We start from the raw sequence: 20,908 nt of genomic DNA on the forward strand, positions 1-20,908 counted from the left end.
AAAGTAAATGAAACAGTAATGAAACTTTACGGGAATGTTAAGCAGTATGCGAAGCTCTTCATCGGGAGTTTTGCATGTAGCTAATACTCAATAAGTGCAGAGTTATGGTCCTTGACTTAGTTTAACAATAGCTTTAATAATATTCTAGCTTTTCTCGCGGGTATCACCAACAGTTTATGGACCAGAGTCATATATTTACAGTTACGTTAACAAGCACATAAAGTCATGCACCATGGGCTTTGTGGTTTGCTCCGCCCATAATATGCAGAGTTATGTCCCGATACTTAGTTAAAAATAGTATATAGAACAAACAGTCTTGTGACGCGCGTATCTCTAAAACTCAACCAAAGTGAGGACACTTCAAAAGCATGTTAAGTATCTTGTTTAGCTGTGTTTTTTTTGTGTGGCTGCACACAGTAAATGAAGAGTTCTGGGCCTTGATTTTGTGAACATACGGCATGTGGCATTTAGAGCTTGCAATCTTGAGTCACGGATATTTCCAAACTCATGATGACTGGCGTTACAAAACCTTACAATGAGTTGTGCATCTATGTGTGGCTGCTTCCAGAAAGAGCAGTTTTAACAATAATGTGCCTCCCAAACCCCAATAAGAATTAGTTTTAGTCTGAGTTATTTAAACGCAATATGAATGTTAACCAGTATTTGAAGTTGTGTATTTGGGGATTTGTTGTTGCCAAGCAGTGCTGTGGCCATTGACGAAATGGAATTTAGGCATATTGAGCATTGTAAGACGTTGTAATATTTAAAATTATGTTTGAATCTTTCGCAATAGTTCTGCAAACCTCGGGATAGCATGAGGGGAGACGTATGTTTTCGTATTGAAAACAGATCTAGATGTATACGAGCACGGGCACTGTTGATTGTACGTCAGTAAGCTGTGTCCTTTTGGTTTAAACATATTTATTTTTTTAAATAGAAAGCATTCAAATGCAATATTATACACAATACTTAATAATCGGATTGGGCTGGGAGACGATAAACAACTTATGAGAGCCCTTTCCGACAAATGTAATTTTCAAAATTTGGACATAGCATAGCTTTTCGTATAATACTTATTAACACGAGCCAATTTTTAATATGCGTTGTTATATTTAACAAAAATAAGTTAAATTATGTTTAAGAAGAAAAAACTATAAAAATCTAAAAAGGCAAGAATTTTAACTGTGACGTGAAAGAATGGAAAAACTGCATGAAGTAAAGTATGAGGATGAAATGAAAGCTTGCAGGGCAAAGGAGAGCACGAGTGGTGAAGAATTGGGTAAAGAAAACCTTTTTAGTTGTGTCCATTTGGTGATCGCGTACGTTTTAAGACGAGAAGTAAATTAAGGTAATTATTAATGTGTTGCATTATTTTTCTTGGTTGGCACAAATAATCATTCGTGATGTCGAAGGTCTACGCGTATGTATGACAATATTTACACCTCAACTTCCATTCCTTAAATGAACTGCCTTTCGGCAATTGCGGTTATCATCCGATGAACGCAACATCTTCGGATATGTTCGGATCGCAATTCATCGCATAACAATATATATGAAAATTGTTCATCTTGTTATTGTTTGTTTTATCTCAGCAAGTTCCGTAAAATATATATCAACATTTTAGAAAGTGTTTATTTATGATATGTTGTATGTATTGATGTCATAAGTGTTTCAATTTTACGTTTAAAGCTGCACTCTCACAGATAGAACGTTTTGACAACTTTTTTATTTTTTGTTTTGGAACGAGCCATTTTTTTGCGAATATATATATATATATATATATATAATACTGCTGACAAAAAATGAGATCGCAGATCTTTATATTTAAGTTCAAAATTGATGTTTTATGCATTTTTCTATTTGCTTGTTCCAAAACAAAAAAGAATAAAAAAGTTGTGAAAATGGTATATCTGTAAGAGTGCAGCTTTAAAAGTGATTCAAGTGGTCGATCTTTTCCCGCGTTCTTGTGACGTCATTTGATAAAATGTTTCTGGTCGTTCCATTAACAGAATGTGTAAGAAAGGGTTACTGAAAGGTTTTCTTAAATGAAATGAAGTATTGTTTTAACAATAATGAATTAAATAATGAACTATTGGTGTAAATATAAGTAATGAATTGCAGTTTTGATGTCATTATCAGGGATATGGGCTGGTCAAAGTACGCGTGGAGTCCCTCGGACTCCATACACTTTGACCAGCCCAATTGCGTGCATACCCCGATAATGACATCAACCCCGCAATTCATTCCTTAAAAAATCCTTCGCGCACAATTTGCTCAATTCAATTACTTTCGTATGTATTTTACCCGGTCAAAAATTGTATCTTAAATCTAAATAAAAGTGTTCAGGTGTTAAAAGATTTGACCTTCCCCATCCACTTCAGTTTATCTTGTGAAAGATCCTTTAAAGGCGCACACTATAGGTTGATACATTTTTTAAACACTTTGACTCATTTGACTCTTATAATATCAAGAATTTAATTTGAGTACAGATCACAAAATATTAGCCTTTAGAATGGATAGTGTTTTTCAATTAATAACTACGTGGCCACAAATTACCCAGTTAAAAAAGCATCGTAAATATTTCTTTTATCTCTACACAGACATACCTTTTTTCTTTTGATCATTAAAGTCAAATGAGGTGAACATCATAATGCATTATAATAAAAAAAATCATCAACCTGTAGTGTGCGCCTTTAAAAGTAAAATTAAGCTGTTAGGCGATAATGTGAATTGCTTCCTGTAATTAATGGTAATATTTTTCATTTGCAATGTATTTATCTACATCTAGCATCACCTTTTCTAAATCATCATCATGTTTTAATAAAACCACATTTATTTGCAAATAAATAAGTTTTGGTTTCATAATTTGTGGAAAAATAATGTAAAAGCTGAAATCTATTCTGCAAATTCATAATAAAGTGGCGAACTGGAGTGATTTTACATAGAACAAGAAGGGCAATTTCGTTGTGTGCTGTCACCTTAAATGGATGTCGATTACGAAACTACAGTAAGCATGTCCAAAGCAACAAATCAAAGTGAAGATATGTCGTTATAAATTAATGCACCAGTCAATTGTTACCACGCCCCCCCCCCCCCGATCAGGGGATAGCCGGGGAAATGGGCCGTGTTTTTACCTTCAGGTGGCCCCACAGTGCTGGATGAATGCGGTGGTTTTGTCTTCGCTTTAAATATAGCGGGGAATGGGCCTTACCTAGGGTGCGAGGGCAATTGTCGGGAATTTTACCATCTGGTCGTCCCCGCAGGGCGGGGATTTTAGCCGGGGTTGGCTGGACCGAAAGTCAAAGTCCCTTCTATTTTCCCCGGACCGGGGGCGTGGTTACAATTGACTGGTGCATAACTCGTTTATTAAAATTGCAGAACACTATTTGTCTAACTCCTAACTCGAATCTGCATTATTCTAAAACTGGAAATTGAAAACGAAACCAATCACGAGCTCATAAATGCTAGCTCCAACATATTACAGAAAAGTTACTTCCCCTTGCTTTAAAATTGTCATTTTCTCTAAGGAACCTCGCGCGCTTTCACTGAACATATGGCTGGTTGAGGAAACAAATGTTGTAAATCAAGGAAAACGGGACCGATGTAGCTACGTTTTCAATATTCAGGTAAGAAAAACATTTATTAAAACATATATATGGAAAATGGCATGCTATTTTTTTCTCAAATTCAAATGTCATCTGTTTCGCGACCCGTTTACAATTACAGCACGATTCGAATATTAAGAAGGGCTAAACCTTTCGGCTCGGCGTCTGCTTCCGGTTAAGGGTTTGGGGCTAGCTGGCGTTTCGAAAAATATTGAAATTGTATTTAGTGAAGTATTTTATGTTTGAACTGGATCACAGGTACTTGACACAAACTTTTTTTAATGTTCTATATGGGCTATATATTATGATAAGATACAAGGTCTCCAACGGAACAAATACATCATGCTGAACAAACAAGAACACTGCTGCAAGAAACGACCAGATCACAGTTATTTCTTTGTGGTCGCCATTTTAAAGCATCAATCCAAGCGTTAAACCTTTTTATTTCATTTAAATCACTCAAATAGCAAAGAAATGAGAAAAAGTTTCAAAAAATGCTATTATTTTCAATTCATGTCGTTTTCGACGTCCATTCTATTCATGTATACAAACACGATTTCTGGTCGATTCCTACGAAGTAAACAAAAAACGGCTAGAATTTCCACGTACGTTCCATAACAAAACTATTTTCCTTTCGATCTGCGAAGTCTCAACTGAACGAAAGCCCTCTACATACGTAATTCTTTTGAGAATATCGGTTGTGGAAGCGCAGATCAAGTAAAGTTCGCCATTTTGATTTTGAAGTGACAGGAGAATGAAGCGAAGAGATAGTGTTATACGATTGGTCAATAGTAAAACAGGTTAAAATGTTTAATTATTTATTTTCCGTTATTCCTACTGCATTTATATATTATTCTATCTTAATGAATTTATTATGTGCATTATCATGAAAATATTATCTAAATTCAAATTAAAAAATAAGTTTTAAAAACGAATGACCTTCACCTTGCATGTCAACATACTGTCTCGCTAGCGCCAAATTCAAACTGTAAAATTTACTGTTTTTTTTTTTTTTTGAGAACGCCTACATCTACGTCTTGATTTACCATGGCCTTTGTAACATGGTAACATTGCAATGATATACTTGTTTTTCTGTAAAAATTGACGCCAAATATTTAGTACTAGAATAGAATAGAACTGTTCTGAACAGATTTCATTGCGTGGTCTTGTGATAACTACTGGGAATGACACTACCAACAGCATAGTACATGAAGTTAGCCAGGCAAGACGAAGATTGAAAGATCAATTAATTTATAGGTGGATCCTTGATAAGGCTGAAAATGTGCATATCAGGGCCTCAGGAAAAATAGCCACTTTTTTTGAGGAATTGCCAATTTTAAACTGTAGGCCCACAGTATTGCTGAACTTGGGCCATATTTTAATAAAAAAATTGTATCCACTTTCCAAAATCTGTATGCAGTTGCTTGTTTTTGTAGAATTTTGCTACATTGTGGCAAAGGAGGCCTTAAAGGGGCCTGGTGCACAATGTTTGGTTGAAAGACAGTTCATCTACTTAAGACTTTGCCTACTAGTTTCTGGTCGAAGCCTAACTCAGTGCTGAGTTCTTAATGTGAGGTAGCTATGCAACAAGCGGAAGGTCGATGGTTCTACCCAGGTGTCCTCTGGTGATGGTATCATGCATATAGGGGTACCTGGGGTCTTCCTCCACTGTCAAAGCTGTTAAGTCTATAATACTTATAATTGTGTTTGCAACAAATCTAAAGCAGGCAACCAAAGGAACATTCCTGTGAAGTTTCATCAAAATAGGCATAGTACTTTAGAATGAAATACTTAAAGGACAGAGTGTACGGGCGGATGAAGAGCTATCACAATAACTCATCCTGAGCACTTTGTGCTTAGGTGAGCTAAAAATAATACTTGAGGAGTTGAATGGTCACACATTTATTAACTACATTGATTTGTGTACAATTTGCCAAAAATCATTTGACTGACCTGAAGCAAAGTAAGTTAAGGTAAAAGAAACACTAGTCCTCATTGTCTTGCATTTACACTCAATTTAAATCTTACAAATACTCAGAAAGAGAAATAATTGTGTTGCGTTAGAACACATTATTTTTATAACAATGTACTTTAACAGACGAAGCTGTGATATTTCTCTTATTTTTCATTTTGGGAATTTTATATCTATATCCATTAGTAGCAGTTTTGAAGAGGAAGTAGTCTATGACTTTTCCAAACTTCCCAAACAGGAAACTATTACATATAATTATTTGCTGCTTGCTCGGGAAGGTGAATTGACATTTTTCCTTGTTTATTTAGAGGGTCATCTGCTAATCACTATACATGGTATATTCCATAGAATATAAAATTGTCAACCAAACTGGCAAATACACATTTGATTCCAACATTTCTACCGTTTAAACTTTTTAATGGCTTAACAAAAGTTTAGAATTCTTAGACTTTGACGTTTTAATTGAAACTTAACTTTGCATTCCAAAACTGAGATATGAACTTAAATATGTATGAATGTATGTAATATTGCCAGAAAGTGTTCTCATAATTATAAAATGCTGATTTTATTTATTTAACAAAACTATTCACAGTCACCAAAAAAGTAGGACAGCTCTCTAATAGAGAATGAAATGTATATATTCTAACTGACACAAAAATTCAAAAGTTTAACAATATTGTAAGCCATTTAAAAAAAGAGAGAAACATTTAGCATTGATAAAAGACTGAGACAATAAATATTATAGATTACTGTATATTTAGTATAATTATCCCAATCGGGAAGTAGAGAAAAACCCAAAGATTGTTTCCAGTTTCCAATATCATATTCTTTGCAATACCATTTCACTGCTTTATCAAAATAAATTTGAATCACTGACAGTGCATACAGTAATAACTGACACCCCTTTTGGAGAACTTTTTCCATTTTAAAGGATTCGATAAGCCTGCACATTTTCTATAAAACCACTTATTACAACTGTCACAACAAATCCAGTCTGCTCCATTAACATACAACTTATTGCACTTTGTACAAAATGTGTCATCTTCATCAGAAGATGCTGTTTTCTCTGATATTATAGGGCTGGACTGTTCAGCAGTATTGATTCCACTTGCTGTTGATGGAACTGGGTCCTGAATGCCTGATGTTGATGGAACTTGGTCCTGAATGCCTGATGTTGATGGAACTGGGTCCTGAATGCCTGATGTTGATGGAACTTGGTCCTGAATGCCTGATGTTGATGGAACTTGGTCCTGAATGCCTGATGTTGATGGAACTTGGTCCTGAATGCCTGATGTTGATGGAACTTGGTCCTGAATTCCTGATGTTGATGGAACTGGGTCCTGAATGCCTGATGTTGATGGAACTGGGTCCTGAATGCCTGATGTTGATGGAACTGGGTCCTGAATGCCTGATGTTGATGGAACTTGGTCCTGAATGCCTGATGTTGATGGAACTTGGTCCTGAATGCCTGATGTTGATGGAACTGGGTCCTGAATGCCTGATGTTGATGGAACTTGGTCCTGAATGCCTGATGTTGATGGAACTTGGTCCTGAATTCCTGATGTTGATGGAACTGGGTCCTGAATTCCTGATGTTGATCGAACTGGGTCCTGAATTCCTGATGTTGATGGAACTTGGTCCTGAATGCCTGATGTTGATGGAACTTGGTCCTGAATGCCTGATGTTGATGGAACTTGGTCCTGAATGCCTGATGTTGATGGAACTGGGTCCTGAATGCCTGATGTTGATGGAACTGGGTCCTGAATGCCTGATGTTGATGGAACTTGGTCCTGAATGCCTGATGTTGATGGAACTTGGTCCTGAATGCCTGATGTTGATGGAACTTGGTCCTGAATGCCTGATGTTGATGGAACTTGGTCCTGAATGCCTGATGTTGATGGAACTTGGTCCTGAATGCCTGATGTTGATGGAACTGGGTCCTGAATGCCTGATGTTGATGGAACTTGGTCCTGAATGCCTGATGTTGATGGAACTTGGTCCTGAATGCCTGATGTTGATGGAACTTGGTCCTGAATGCCTGATGTTGATGGAACTTGGTCCTGAATGCCTGATGTTGATGGAACTGGGTCCTGAATGCCTGATGTTGATGGAACTTGGTCCTGAATGCCTGATGTTGATGGAACTGGGTCCTGAATGCCTGATGTTGATGGAACTTGGTCCTGAATTCCTGATGTTGATGGAACTTGGTCCTGAATTCCTGATGTTGATGGAACTGGGTCCTTTGAAATAGATGCAGCTTTTTTTTCCTTTTTTAAATTTCGAAGTTGAAACATGAACCTGTTTGCGGTGCTCCATTTTTTTTAATTTCAAATGAGTTAACTACATCTTTAGAAAACTGTTCAAACAAATCTGAACAGGCCATTGACAGAACATTACCCAAAAGATCGTTCAGAACTTCAGCATTATAAGTAAGGTCATCTAAACAAGAACTGACATTACATCCAATATTGTCTTCAACATCTTGGTTGTCAAATGAAACCTCTTCTGTAACAGAAGCTTTTGATATAACCTGAAGAAAACAGTGGTGCAAATTAGAATTTTTGTTCACAGAATCTGTAACATGCTTGTGGAGATCTGCACCCAACTTATTGAGGTTATCTACGGTCAGATGAGATAAGAGAGTACTGATCAGATCTTCAAAAAACTTATAAGCATTGTCAGTTATATTTGTGAGACCTCTATTAATATTTTGTTTTCTTGCAGTTTCCTTTAAAGTCTCAGGATATTCAGAAGTAGAAGTCTCAGAACACATCAATATATGTAAAAACTTCAATGTTCTTTTTGCCAACTCATACTGTTCAATTTTGGATATTTCTGATTTGAAAGCATTTTTTGAACTATTGAATTTGTTCGATATCGAAGTTTAGTTACTATGTATCCTCCAAATTACTTTTCCTTTAGCAGTATCAGTCATGTCATTGTCAAACTGCCTTTTTGAACAAGTTTGAGAGAAATCCTGTTCTGGTAGGTTCTCAGCTGCATTACTTGTTATTTCTTTTCTTAAAAAAGACATTACATCATACCCTAACTGAAAAATGACATCTACCATGAACAGACTCTGGTATTAAATTCATTACTAAAGATTTGTATACACCAGATGTTAGATGTGACTTAAAGGCTTTGAAAAAGGCAGTCTGTGCTTTTTGTGTCTTACTGTCTTTCACAGTTTAATTGAACATTTCCAAAAGATGAAAGTACTGTGTCGCACAAAACTCTTGAAGTTTTTCATTGTTATCAAGTAAATAGTGAATAAAAAGATTGTAAACAGTCTGATTTTCTCTCAAGGGTTCTTGAAATTTCAATGATATTAGTTTTTCCACTATTTTGACATCCTCCGGCAGAGACAAATTTGGTCGTTGTACTGTATTTGGTGATTCTGAAATTAAACTTTCAATATCAAGACCTGCCAATAGCTCAGTGGTGTCAGCATCAGAGTCTAATGGCTGGGCTGACACTGCTGTACCATCAATTTCTTCTTCATTCACATTTCTGTTAAATCTGAAAGCACAAAGAAATGCTGAATTAAAACAGAAGTTTTATACTTGTACAAAGCAGCAATGTTTTCTTTTAAATGGAACATCATTCTTGTGTATATATATATATATTTCCTAAAATACCATCGCATCAAAAAATAATCATTGTTTCATGTTAATAAAATATAAAATTAAAAAAAGTCTTAAATTCAATAATATTATGTTAAACCTAAATCTATGTCTTCTACTTCATAATTTATCAAATGAATTCTGCAGAGCCTAACTTCACCATCATCCAATTTTTGAACAGTGTCACAATTTCATATATGTGCATAGTGTCAATTAGCACTATAATTACGTGCACAGTGTCAATTAGCCCTATAATTATGTGCATAGTGCCAATTTGGCCCTATGTGTGCACAGTGTTATAGCCCTATACATGTGCACAGTGTCAATTAGCCCTATATGTGCACAGTGTCATAGCCCTATATGTGCACAGTGTCATAGCCCTATATGTACAAAGTGTCAATTAGCCCTATATGTGTACAGTGTCATGGCCAACATCAGCCTGCATTTTCATGATCTGCACTGTCCGCAAAAGTGCTGACCCTAACCCTAACCCTAGCAAAAATTGGCTCGTTCAAAGACAAAAAAAAAGTTGTCAAAACGTTCAATCTGTGAGAGTGCAGCTTTAAAGTATTTTGTTAAAATATGCAGTAGCCTCTGTTCATAGAATTAAGACTCTGGTAGCTTTATAGGGGTTGTGGGGAAGGGATGAAAATGATTATCTAGTCCAGACAGTATAACTGACCATTTTTTTGTATTCCACAGGCTTATTCAACATTTGTCTGCTGATTGTGGTGGAAGCATATGTGTACAGGATATAATATACACATACAAAATGGAAATCCTCCTAGATTCAAAAGATGGAGCACACAACCTGACCAGTGACCAACTTGGGTCAATATTACAAAGGGTTTTCCAAGTCAAACCAAAAAGGAATTTGTTTGCAGTAAAGAAACAGGCCCATTACCCGCTTGCCTGGAAAAGGGAACCATCAATACTTGTAGGCAGTGAATTTAATGCAGAAACTGTTGTTACTTCTTTATCACCAGGATTCATTGTCAAAAATTGTACTGATACAAATGTTGAAGTAATGTATGAAACTGACATGTCAGTGAACAATTTTAAGATATGTAAGACTGTTATTTTTGAAAGTAACAAATTCTCAGTTTTAATTGACCTTACGACAGGATTTGATTGACAGGTCCTATCAGCCAATCAGAATACAGCGCTGATAAGCCGTGTTGTTATCCGCCATTTTGTCCGTCAAACTGACCAGAGTCCGTCATATACATGCATTGACATTTCCTCGCCTTTTTAGTATTATGGTAAAAAGGTGTTGTTATGACACTTGTAATTCGGATACAAGGTAACAAGACCGGCGTGTAATTCGTTCCGTTTTCGAAACCAGCGAGTGATTTAGAAAAATGCAATCGCTGGATCAGACTCTGTGGAAGGCTGACAAAAAATCACATCGCAGATTTTTATATTAAAGTTCAAAAAATGATTTGTCAGCAATCTTATATCAGTGGTTTGCAGATATTTAAGCAAAGATTTGCTCTTTCCAAGACAAAAAATAAAAAAAAGTTGTAAAAACGGTAAATTTGTGAGAGTGCAGCTTTAAATATACGTTTGGCCACATATCGTTATTTCATGTTAAATACAATTCAGCCAATGATCCAGAGACAATTCTATTGGTAGTTTCCTCAGTCCCATCAAATTTGAAACACAAAAAATCAATAATAAAGTTATATCTTGTCACTTCTTGGCCATTGCCCATAGTATGTCGAAAACATATAGAGTTGGTAATATTTGTTCATTGTACAAAGTATATAAACAAATATAAACGAAAATCATCAGCATCAAGAGATAAATTCATCTTATATCTTAGCATGTTTTTTCTCTATTCAAGAGCACTTTAGTTCTATAAAGTACTATAAGTGATTTCGAGGACGTTGATCGGTTCTCAGCAAAGCAAGTCAATGTCCTCAGAATGCCCCTTCTCATAAAATATATGAAAACATGTCTGTAATCTATTAGTGTTTGTGAAAAGCAACTTTCCAGTTAAACGCAAATGAAAAGATGCCAAAGTGGAGCTAAGCATTCAAATGGACGCGACAAAACAATTTAGCTTTTAACATATTTGTGATCAAGAGGGTACACGTTCTTACGTATGTGTAATAAACACGAGTGTACGAGTTGGTTCTCATAAGGCTGCACTCTCACAGATTGAACGTTTTGACAACTTTTTTTTTATTTTTTGACTTGGAATGAGCAATTTTTTCAATACATTGTTGTTTATCTCATTGTATGTACCCAAAATGGTTTTAAACAACATTTTAGTGACAAACAATGATTCAGATGCCTGTGAGTACATGCACCAGTTTTAAACACCAATTTCCCTTACAATATTGTTTGTACATTTCTTTGTATAAATTAAATTATTTATTCAGAACGCAACTGTTCTTTATTGTTTACAAATTACTATTACAGAACATAAGACAACAGGCTCTAATTTTTGTCTTACATTTAGTATTGTATACATGTGTAAAATAATAACAAAGAAAGATATTGATTTGTTTTTTAATAATCAGTCAGTAGCAAGTACAACAAGCAGTTGATTATTATATATGTTTTACAAGAACATTAAACTGAGAAAACTAAATTCTTACATTGTAAAAAGTAAACGGTAACATGTTTTAAAAATCACTTTTAAACCACAAACATGAGAAGTTGAGAACCAATCCTTTAGCAGTTAAATTACAAAGAAAATTTAACATAAGATACTCTAGTGACAAACTGACTTGATAAGAATATAACTAAATAACTTAACATAGTTTCACCTTAATGTTTCAACATGAACTAGCATTAACCAGAAAAAGAAAATCAGTCGGTAGCGGTTACGTCCCTTGTTCCTATAATCGATTGTTCAAATTTTACTATCGATTGTCGCCAACGTAGGCCTTTCCGATCAATTGTCGATTGTAATCGATCATCGACACAACACTAGTATAAGCGTTTAACTAACGAACCACAATACGTGTGTAGAGGTATGATAGCCTTCATGCAGTAAATCTTACAGGTCTTGATAATATAAATATTTAACTAGCACCAATCTTTGGCTCCACTATGTAACCTTGAAAAATAATTATCACTTCATATTAAAAAAATACTTTTTTATTATTTATTCAGTTAAAAACCACTTAGTGTTTGCAGTTTTGTGTGGACCAATCACAATCGATGATTTTCAACTTTATCAGTTCTTTAATTGTTTTTAGGACAATTCTGACGAACGTAAGGTGTCATACATTGACCTCTACGTCACAAAACACACTTATGTCATGCTGGGTTCTTTCTAAAGTTAAAATATGAATAAAATAGAAACCAAGAGATTTTACTGTTAAGCTTTATTCAGACATTATTAGTGAACACTTATTGAAAACACTACCAATTTGTTTATTTGTGTCTATTTGTTCCTAAAAAGATAAACTGTTTACAATTCGCCTATGGAACAAATATATAATATCTGATTGATGTTTAATCTGTGACCGCAGTAACAAATCATCTTTACGTAGTTAAATAAATAAACTAGTGCAAATGAATACAATTCTTGGACAAACGGTTTTCAAAATTTCTTTGCCCATCTGATTCATTCAAATGCATTATTTGGTTACACCATTTTCTTGGTTTTCTCAATTTTTTGTGTCAAAAAACAAAGTTCGTTTACTTTAAATCCAATTTAGGACCAAAAGCAAGTGTGAACTTAGTTGAAATTTTAATCTGAGTTGCTCTATGAATTATGCCAACTTTAATTGGTTTGTTCCATGAAGATAACACATTAATGTACATTGTAAAATGAACGTAGAACTAGCTTAGGGCTTGTCCCCATGGCTCCATATGGTTTAGATTGAACCCATATAATGCTAGGATATATAAATAGAAATTATTTCTGATAACTGATCTTTATTCCTTATTGGAGGCATTTTCGTTAGTCTTTTGCACGAAAAGACGAAAATATGTACAAATACCTAATCGAGTTTTTACTACAAAAAAGAGAATGCCAACCGGTACGGACATACACGGATATTACCGATTCTCAAGGAAGTAAATATTTGCAAGTTCTGTTGTGTTTTTTATTGTATGTTATGTAATGTTAAATAATGTTTCTTAATGTTATTGTATGAAATGTGATATGTATCTAATAATACTATATATATTTTTGTGTGTTTTGGGTTGTTAAGATTCTTTTGTGTTTTATGTGATGTTATGCATTGTTATGTTTAGACATGGCATGTATTATATTATGTTATGTTAATACGATGTTAATATCTGATTTTGACTTTCTTATGCTGTGTTATGTTTGTATTACAGATATCTCAATGTTCATTTGTGAAGAACGTTATTGTTTACACAAATTGTAACATTTCTTTATTTCGAAACCCAAAACTATAGAATATGCGTATTTTTGTGAGGTTTCTGTACACTAGAAGATTAAAATCGATTTTGTCTGCAGCGTTGAATTAATCTACATATTCAAAAAACATCAATGGGATGGCATATCAGATCCCGGTTGAATAACGATGTCTTCGGAATGTTTTCTGGAACTCCACTTCTAGAACATGCATCTGCGATCTGTCGAGACATAATGGTTAGGCAAATGGAGATTGTTATGCAGGCCTAGTTAACGTGAAGATTCCTGGATGGTATTAGTTCAAGTCAAATAAAAAGCTATCTAAATGGAATCTCTCCTATTCATTGTCTATATTAATAAATATTCAACTCAACACAACTTGCTTGTCTTAAAACACTATTAGAGGGACTCATTTTATGAAAAAAAGGTTTTTGCATGGACATAAAATATCTGAATAAATGCCATTTTTATATATGTTAACAATTACAATAAAATCACAAATTTACCTAAGCAACCAATCAACTCAAAGCGCAAGGACACGTGATTGTGCCAAGAAAGCGGATTGATTCTAATACATTTCGCATTCAGGGCAGGACTGAACCAATTTGTCTTGCTGTTGTCAGTGTCCTCATTGCCAACGAATATCTGGAAAACAACAAAGGCATAATTGAAAAACACAGAGGAAGGACATGGTGTTCAATTTTATATCTATTCTCAAGTTCTTATCAAGAGTTGAACAAGACACAAATTATTTGTGTTAAACCAATCAAATACCGACGACCCCATTTTTGGATTTTCGTTTTGTTAATTTCCGGATTTATTTATATTAACGATGATAGTTCAGTTCCACATACCACATCAGTTCCGCCAGGGTTCTCAACAGCTTGAAATCGTTCGCAGTCGATGCTGTACAACACTCGATATGAAGTGACGTACTGATTGTAACCATCTGCATTATCTCTCGCCTTTGTCACAATTCCTCTCACCTCGCTTAGCCTCAATTTGACCTGTTTTAGAAATAAAACATGTTTTTAATGCATTTCAAACTGTACTTACATACTTGGTTTGCAAAGATTTGTATTCTGTTATGACTCGATCAAAGATGATATTTTATCGATAGACGACTAATATCTCCCCACCAGTTTAAATATTCCTTTTATTTACTTTATTGTATATGGAATGACTTAATTCTTATAACTGTTTGCATTATTCATGTAAGTGAACTGTAAACATATGTTTAAATTGGAATGATACTCTGTCATGAACGAAGGGTCCGTTTAATGTAATGTCATGCTCTTAGCCTTGACTTAGTTCTTATTATGATGGGAAACGAATGTGAATAACAACACCGCTGAAACGAAAACTATTACTAAGCAATTTAAAAAGTGCGAATGTTATGTTTATTGGTATACTGTTTTCTGTATTTAGACAAACAAGTTCAGGCATTGGCTTAGCGCTCTTGAGGGTCGGTCAGCGGAGTTTTGAGAATGGATGTGACGGGGCTGGTTCATATGTAATTAGAGCAGACCTTTCAAGCCGAACTACGCTGCACCATTTCCAGCTTTTGATATATGTGAAATGGTTACTTATTCATAAAAAGACTCATATGTGCTCCTTTGTCTTCTTCTTCTTGTTATATGCATTATCTTCAATTGTTGAATTACAATGACAAGTCCTCCGATAACGTCCAGGTATGTTTGGAGAGCATTGGCATCTTGTTCAGACTTGGTGCTTCAATACAGCACACATTCATCGGCAGAGAGTCTTGCCTTTGATTCCAAAATGGATGTAGTTGGGAAGGTATATCGATATACAGGAAAAAAAGCCTGTTAATCTAGGAAGCTTTCATTTTTCGAAATGTACATGTAATGGTACATATTCAGCTGTACATTTATCAAGGTTCACTGACTGTGGTCCTTCATGAAGCTTCTGATCCACATGCATATGTTGTTACGCACACCGTTATACTGAAACTAATGTTTCATTATTGGACTGCTGACCAGGTTCTTTAGTGTGGTATATGTGATGATGGTAAGGGAAGCTGAATGGTAGTTTCCAGGTTCGCTTTGGTTTCACCTTTCTCGTAGAAGAAGCTGAAGCTCTTTTAACAGTCTTGTTGGCAGTTGATAAGGTTCGTTGGCTTTTGGTTGCTATCTGTGTGTAGAATACTGGTCTAAATCATGGGAATCGTCTTAGGTTAACAATAAAGACAGTGCTAATAATATAGGTCATATAATTGATAAAGTGATATAAACAACTTTGTTTTAGAGAGTTTCTACAGACATTTGGAACGCAAGATTTCTTTTGGTGTCTTTGCTTTTATTGCTTTAGCTGATGATCTCTTGTTACCTCGGCTCAGTTGATTGACCTCTTTGTTGATCTTAAACTGTCTGAATATGGAGTTGCTCATCTGGGAGGGGACGCAAAATTCAAGTAAGTTGACTAGTTGCAGCTTGATTTCTTCTAACACAGAGTTCATACAGCTCTTCTCGCTAAACTTCTGGATGATTTGCTGCTCGAAACTGAGACATATGGTTTTCATCGTCGCAATATCTGCTGTTTTTATCAAGATCGTATCTAATTATTACCAGTTGAAATGCAGTGAGAACATTTTTCTAGTTTTCTCTGCAATATGAAATCATTCAAAAACATTTTTTTATATAAAAACTGTTTGTTGGAATACTTTAATGTAGTTTTTTAAAGTTTCTCAAGTTTGTTTCAATTTTATAATTAAAAAACGTAACATTTGCTTTTGGCCATTTCCGTATGATAATGTAAAAGCCAAAAATCCTTTCCACGGTGTTTTGTTTGCTGTTAATCAAATTAATAATTAATTATCATCGTTCTTAATCTTGCCTCGTAGACAGACAAATACTACTGAGCTCGACTTTCAGACAATTTATCATTTAGTTTCCTTATTACATTCATTTTATAAACATTAACCTGAATGTATTGTTGTTGATCATTCGTTGCAGCAACCCAGCCTCCATATTTGGTTGCTCCATCTTCAGTATGGCGTGTAGAGTTCAACCTAGCACGCCACGGTCCACCGTCGCCTGCAACTGAGGGCAAGTGGGAAGATGCACTAAACTGGGAATCCGGCACGGTGCTCAGAAGATGTTGCCTTACGCACTTGTCTACAATAAATATTGCATTTTGTCAGCTGATTATTCCCGAATATCCGTCTAAATATGTGTATAGGTCACCAAAACAATAAATAGTTCATTACAATGAGTGTGTTTGTCTTTAAATGATATCTTTTCGTTAGGTTTATATAATAACTACAGGATGTTCATATATAAAACATCATACCTGGACAACCAAATAGGTCAAATCGCATAGATATGTGTATATACCAAGACAAAGGATTGATTCGAATGCATTTTGCCTCCAACGGTGTTGAGAAACGGTTCGTTACCATGTTCGACGTATCCCTGTTACCGGCAAACACCTAAAAGTCGAAATACATACTATGTTTTAAAAATCTTGATATTTTTTACGGGGGTAGAGTTTATGAAGTGGAAATATATTATCTTATTGACATAACTTGGTTGAGCTTCTTTTGCCAGCAGTATATGCCTCATTTGGATAAACGTTAATGTTAAACACTCTGTTTGTTTGGAGAAGGACTCACTTTAGAATGACTTACACACTGGAACATACCACCACCCACCTCTGCATAGGCGCACGGCCTCATAGAAGTGCCAGACCACAACGCTAATAAATACAAAATTAACGGTTTGATAAATGCTTGTCCATGTCAAATTACAAGCGAATTCATTTACAAAACAAGACATTTAGGACATACGTACATTATCACCTCCGTTCTCATCTTTAACCGTCTCGAACGTCCTGCAATCCTTGCTATACAGTACAAGATATGATTTTACATATTGGTTGTAGCTGTCGGAATTGTCTCTTGCAAGGGTCACAATGGCTCGTACTTCACTGATCTCATTAAACTCTACCTGTAAACATGAAATATATTCTAGGAGGCAACTCCATCAGAAGCATAAACTACATCTAAAGTATTTCCCATTATAAGGTTCCACTTTCAAAAACTTTTTTAAAAAGATGCGCTTGTCAGCTTAATGTTCTGTATGGTTTTTCTCCATGGCAATGACTGTTTGTAATCTAAACTTAGACTTAGTAATCGTGGGGAGATTTTGGAAGGATGAAGATCGCATGCGTATGTTGATTCAAGCATTCAAATATTTCAAATCGCTCTGTGTGCTGACTTAGGATAAGGAATTCGTTTAAATGAAATACAGGTTAAAAAAATATCGAGATAATCATTAATACGGATATCTTTCAAAAGACTGCCAATATTACAAAATGCAATTACATGATGGCATAGCTTACCTTCTACAAACACGTAAAATTGTACATTGAACATTGAGAAACTTCATAACTAGAACAGTCAATTGAGAAATGGATGGTGTAAAACCTGAATGTATTGACGCTGGTTATTTGTTTGAGACACCCAGGCTCCATAATAGGCATTTCCATTCTTAATATAGAATGTTGAGTTCAACCGAGCCCGCCAAGGTCCACATCCGTTTCCCCTACTCGCCCAGTAGGAAGATGAACTAAATTGTGAATCCTGGATGGTGTTTAACAACGAGTTGTTACAAATACCTAAAATATCAAAATGAGGCACTCGTTATGATCAAACAAATACATTGCACACATTCGTTAGTAGTTTAGTTTAGAAACTTAAATTACATATTAATGATAAATCTGTATACTGAGTGTCTTCATGCATAGTCTCTTAAGGTAGAAATATCGTGTGTTATGTTCTTTTTTTCATATCAAACTCGGTATCCTTCATAAAAATCATTGTTTACGACATTTATTCATCCCTTTTGGAATATTAAAACAATATTATTAATTGTGTTAAATCTTTAATGGGATAAAGAGTCCATCTTTAACATTTTTATTTTCTGAAATGTATTCAGCTCTTACTAAATTTGAAGCAATCGTTCCGAATGAAATTCATTGCTTTATCTTGCTTTTAAAACATAACACAAATGCAAACGATCAATAATGCGATAAATTTATGAAATGCCTTGCAAAAGCTAATTGCAGTTATTGTGGTAAGAACTGCAAACATTACATTTAAACAAATAATTAATCGAATGATGTATATGATAAGAGTGGATGCCTTTCGAACGGCCGGTATCCCGTCTTTTTCGGTGTATTTTCATCCGTCTGACTTAATTGATATACAGCGTGATATAGAACGTCAGAAAAGCGTCCTGTCACAATATCTGCTACTTATTAAAACATATTTTCCTCAATGCCGAATGCTATATGGTCTCGCTTTTAAAAAACAACAACTTAAATCCTCTGAAATCTTCAAACGCTGAGTTTTTATATACATGCAACGTATAAAAGTACGACTTCTATGTTCTTATCTAATATTGACGTTGCTCATGTATGGACCGCTCGGTGTTATAACGTTGTTAGGCCACACCAAATTAATGTTTAGTTCCTCGGATTTTTGCCAAAAAAAAATTGGAGCGAGTGAGCGAAAACAAATATTTTTTTTGTCAGTTTTCATAAAAACCGAAGCGAGCGAAGAGCGAAAAATATATTTTTCCTTATATTCAATATAAATGAGAAAGATTGTTCAAATAATTGCCCTTAAACCCATTTTAATGCCATCTTGAACTGAACCTCTAATGGACATTGGGAAAATGTTGGAATACATACTATTTATTCATCCGTGTTTAGTACAAACATTATATGGATAAATCTAATTTCTTATATAATTAAAACGTACTTTAATATGACGATCATTCATAATAATAAATAACCCTGCTTTTAGTAAAAAGTTTGAAACGACTTATATAAATCTACCTGAATCAGTTTAACATAATATGCAACTGTATTTAGACATAACTTAGGATTGATTTTGGATTTGTAAAAAATAATTTTTTTTTACATTTTCAAAAAAATAGGAGCGGTTAATCCGCGGAACGAAATATGAATTTGGTGTGGCCTTATTTAATTTATTGCTGCACTAAGATTGGACAACCGCTTAGTTATTTGACCAAAATAAACAATTCTAAAATATCGGTTGCTTATTTTCAAAGAATAAAATAGACTCTTTTCTGTTGCAACATAAGAAACAAATGTTAACATAAGCAATTAATCTTTTTTTTCACGTGTATATGAAGTAAGAACGCCCGTGAGCGAGTTTGCAAATTAACATGCGATTTAAAAAATCTCGGACGAGCCTTAATACTGCATACATGCACGAATAATAAGAAACAATCACCTTACATGTAACGAGATGAACTATCCCATTCTTTTCGCACATAAGGGATTCACATCAGATGCAGCAATCCAAGAATCCGTAAAGTTATAATAAGGATTGTGTTTACAACTATTAACGACTTAACAGTTACGTCCACTTACCATCCGTTGTGTAATCTTCAAATCCTAAAACAACGTTCACGCAAAACAGAAACGCAATCGTAAAAGCAAGCATTTTTTTGTATTATTGTGAGCTTCGCCTGTTCCGTTGCTGCTAGTTTCCTCTACGGAAAAACACAGATGCAAACGTATATATTCATGTATTTTACTTTACACTGGCCAATCAATTACCTCGTCCTTGATAATTCATATCCTTCTTCCTCGATATTTATTTGATAAAGAATAAACCAAAAGAGAATAAGAGCAATATACAAAACACACTGACAGTTTATGAGTGCGCTAGTCAACAACAGGAAAATAATCCCTTTTTTATAAGAGTTGCTGCCATGTGAAGCCCACTGAATGATCCTGGTGTCAAAGAAATCAAATATAATAATACTACGTTCAAATGTCTTCCGTGATGCTAAATGTGATAGTAAACAACAAAAACAATGCAAACTAGGTTTTTGATTTATATTTTCATAAATGTTGAGGGAGCAGACACTTCGTTTTACAAACATCTTGTTTTTGTTTTTGCACAAACTGAAAGCATATTTTAGATTCTCAAGGTCATGCCGATGTCAAACGTTAGGGAAGTATACAAAAAACATCAACATAATACGATTATATTATTTTCCTGCACATATATGAATCTTTTATGTTGGGACCATAAAGCACGCAACCTTGTAAAATTATATTATGATTTTGTAATTGCGGAAACTAACAAAACATAATACACATATACAAAGAGAAGAAAACAAGAATTGCATTAATTATAGTGTCAAACCACTGAATATACAATGGCAATTTAAAAAGTATCTATCACGACGTTATACACAAATGCGTAAATTTGTAAGTAAGCGAATCTATGACGAGCTTACTAGCATATTCCCTGAACTAATTAAATAAGTGTGTGTATCATATAATGTAGAGTGTCAGATTC

General features: G+C 34.7%; 1 protein-coding gene across 1 annotated transcript; it reads right to left on the reverse strand.

Moving 5' to 3' along the window:
- Positions 1-11,703: 11,703 nt before the first annotated feature.
- On the reverse strand, positions 11,704-20,153 carry LOC128209426 (lactadherin-like). Its single transcript, XM_052913453.1, has 8 exons — positions 19,969-20,153; positions 17,993-18,183; positions 17,358-17,513; positions 16,858-16,996; positions 16,489-16,682; positions 14,400-14,552; positions 14,052-14,190; positions 11,704-13,766 (listed from the first exon to the last, which is right to left on the reverse strand). The coding sequence occupies exons 1-8, from the start codon at positions 20,039-20,041 to the stop codon at positions 13,747-13,749; spliced, it is 1,065 nt and encodes a 354-aa protein (XP_052769413.1). The 5' UTR covers positions 20,042-20,153; the 3' UTR covers positions 11,704-13,746.
- Between the last annotated feature and the right edge of the window lie 755 nt (positions 20,154-20,908).

This window comes from Mya arenaria, chromosome 2, assembly GCF_026914265.1.
Source record: "Mya arenaria isolate MELC-2E11 chromosome 2, ASM2691426v1".
Classification (NCBI taxonomy): domain Eukaryota; kingdom Metazoa; phylum Mollusca; class Bivalvia; order Myida; family Myidae; genus Mya; species Mya arenaria.

Excerpts from the sequence above, each read along its gene's own strand:
- LOC128209426 (XM_052913453.1), bottom strand. The coding sequence starts at position 20,041 with ATGCTTGCTTTTACGATTGCGTTTCTGTTTTGCGTGAACGTTGTTTTA. Across the intron at positions 16,683-16,857 it reads TGACCTATTTGGTTGTCCAG|ACAAGTGCGTAAGGCAACAT; the intron begins GTATGATGTTTT and ends TATTTATTGTAG. Across the intron at positions 14,553-16,488 it reads ATCAACAACAATACATTCAG|GTCAAATTGAGGCTAAGCGA; the intron begins GTTAATGTTTAT and ends TTTCTAAAACAG.